General features: G+C 46.0%; 1 protein-coding gene across 1 annotated transcript; it reads right to left on the reverse strand.

The window, feature by feature from the left end:
* Window positions 1-14: 14 nt before the first annotated feature.
* On the reverse strand, window positions 15-965 carry LOC118755461 (pituitary homeobox homolog Ptx1; the record flags this gene model as incomplete). Its single annotated transcript, XM_036490291.1, is given in 1 exon segment — window positions 15-965. A coding segment is annotated over 1 exon segment (583 nt), but the record flags the coding sequence as incomplete, so codon positions are not given.
* Window positions 966-1,643: the final 678 nt, after the last annotated feature.

A 1,643-nucleotide genomic window follows, 5' to 3' on the forward strand; every position in this document is an offset into this window, starting at 1 on the left:
CTTCTTCGCCACCATCATTGTTGACATTCTGTCCTAGCATAGCGTTGTTTGAGCCACCACCACCACCCCCATTTCCACCATTGCCACCTCTGCCACCGTTGCCATCCCCCATATCACTGTGCTGATGTCCCAGCGGCGATTTGTTACTATGGCTACTGTGGTTGCCCACCAAACCACCTACACCCACACTCAGATCACCATTATGGTCCAGCAGCAGGTTGTTGTTATTCAACAAGTTATTGTTGTTATTATTATTGTTGTGTAAATGATGTAAATTGTTGTTAATATTTGGCGAGTGAGATGAAACACCGGCGCCACTACTAGCGGAGAAGTGATGTAAATGATGTTGATGTTGATTAAGCAATGCCCCGAGGGCGTTTTCTCAAACAACATCAGTTACGCCGGTGTACTGACATGCCGACAGACCCGCCGAATTGGAGCGCGACACCGGCGATGGTGCTGAATAGGGACTAGCAAAGCCGGTGGTGTGCTGTTTGGCCTTCAGGCGTAGTGTGGCGATACTCGATGACATGCTTGACGTCATGCACGGTTCGGCGGCGGCGCGGTACATGTACGGATTGGCAGGCGTAGTGTAGGGGCATGGAGCGCCACCGACATTGGTATTGGTTAGCGTGGAACCCATTGTGCCCGGCAACATGGAATTATTCATGCTGACCGCAACGCTGCTGGCGCCGGTGTTGAAGCAATTCACCGAATTCTGATGATGATTGGTGGTCACCATGGAGCCGAGCGGATTGACCGGCCACGGGAAGGGTTTCGTGCCCAACGGCGAGGGTACTTTGGTCCAGTTATTGTAGGGATATGATGAGTAGAGTGAGTCATCAGCAAATGGTTGCATGAATTGTGAGCCAAAGCCTGATTTGAAATCGGCGGCGGCAACAGCCGCATTCATCGCATTGCGCTCACGCTTACGCCACTTGGCGCGACGGTTCTTGAACCACACCTGGAAAGAGAAAGAAAAATTTGTATTATTATTTAAGAATATGCAAATGGTGTAAGTAAACAAAGAATTTATTGTGAATTCTGCTTGAGTTTTATCAATTTAATTTTCGTCAAAAAATTAATTATTATCTATTAAGTTTTAGGCAAATTAATTGTGTCAGACGGTCTGAAACTAACGTCGAACTTGTATAAACACGCACCAAACCTTCGCAGATCGAAGTCAAATTCATAACGTCTAAACTTCGACTTCAAATCCATATTCTTCTACGCCCGGATATAAAGTGTGAATATTTGAAAATCCGCAATGGAGTGCCTAGCAATGCGTACTATCATACCGTGCGGTCCTAGTTCTATTTTTGTTCCGACCAGCATCCCTATTTTCTAATAGCCTCGCGTTAGGCAATGGTAAATCTCTAAGTATGCCCGCATTAATCGCATGAAAAATCTTCTTAGAAAAAACCATAAGTCGTAAGCAGCGGCATAACAGTATGCAGCTTAAAACAGTTCTGCCACCGGTTTAAGATTATACAAAGTAACGTTCGTCGACTCAGCTTGAGTCTGCACGGGCCATTTTGTGAAGCTGTGACGAACGTATTGCTCTTCGAAGGTTATCCGTTTCGACTGATGGATAGACGTTTATATCGCCCTAGCAGTTGATCTGCTATAAGTTAGAGCTAGCT

Source organism: Rhagoletis pomonella, unplaced genomic scaffold, assembly GCF_013731165.1.
Source record: "Rhagoletis pomonella isolate Grant_MI unplaced genomic scaffold, Rhpom_1.0 Rhpom_scaffold_06324, whole genome shotgun sequence".
In the NCBI taxonomy this organism is placed as follows: domain Eukaryota; kingdom Metazoa; phylum Arthropoda; class Insecta; order Diptera; family Tephritidae; genus Rhagoletis; species Rhagoletis pomonella.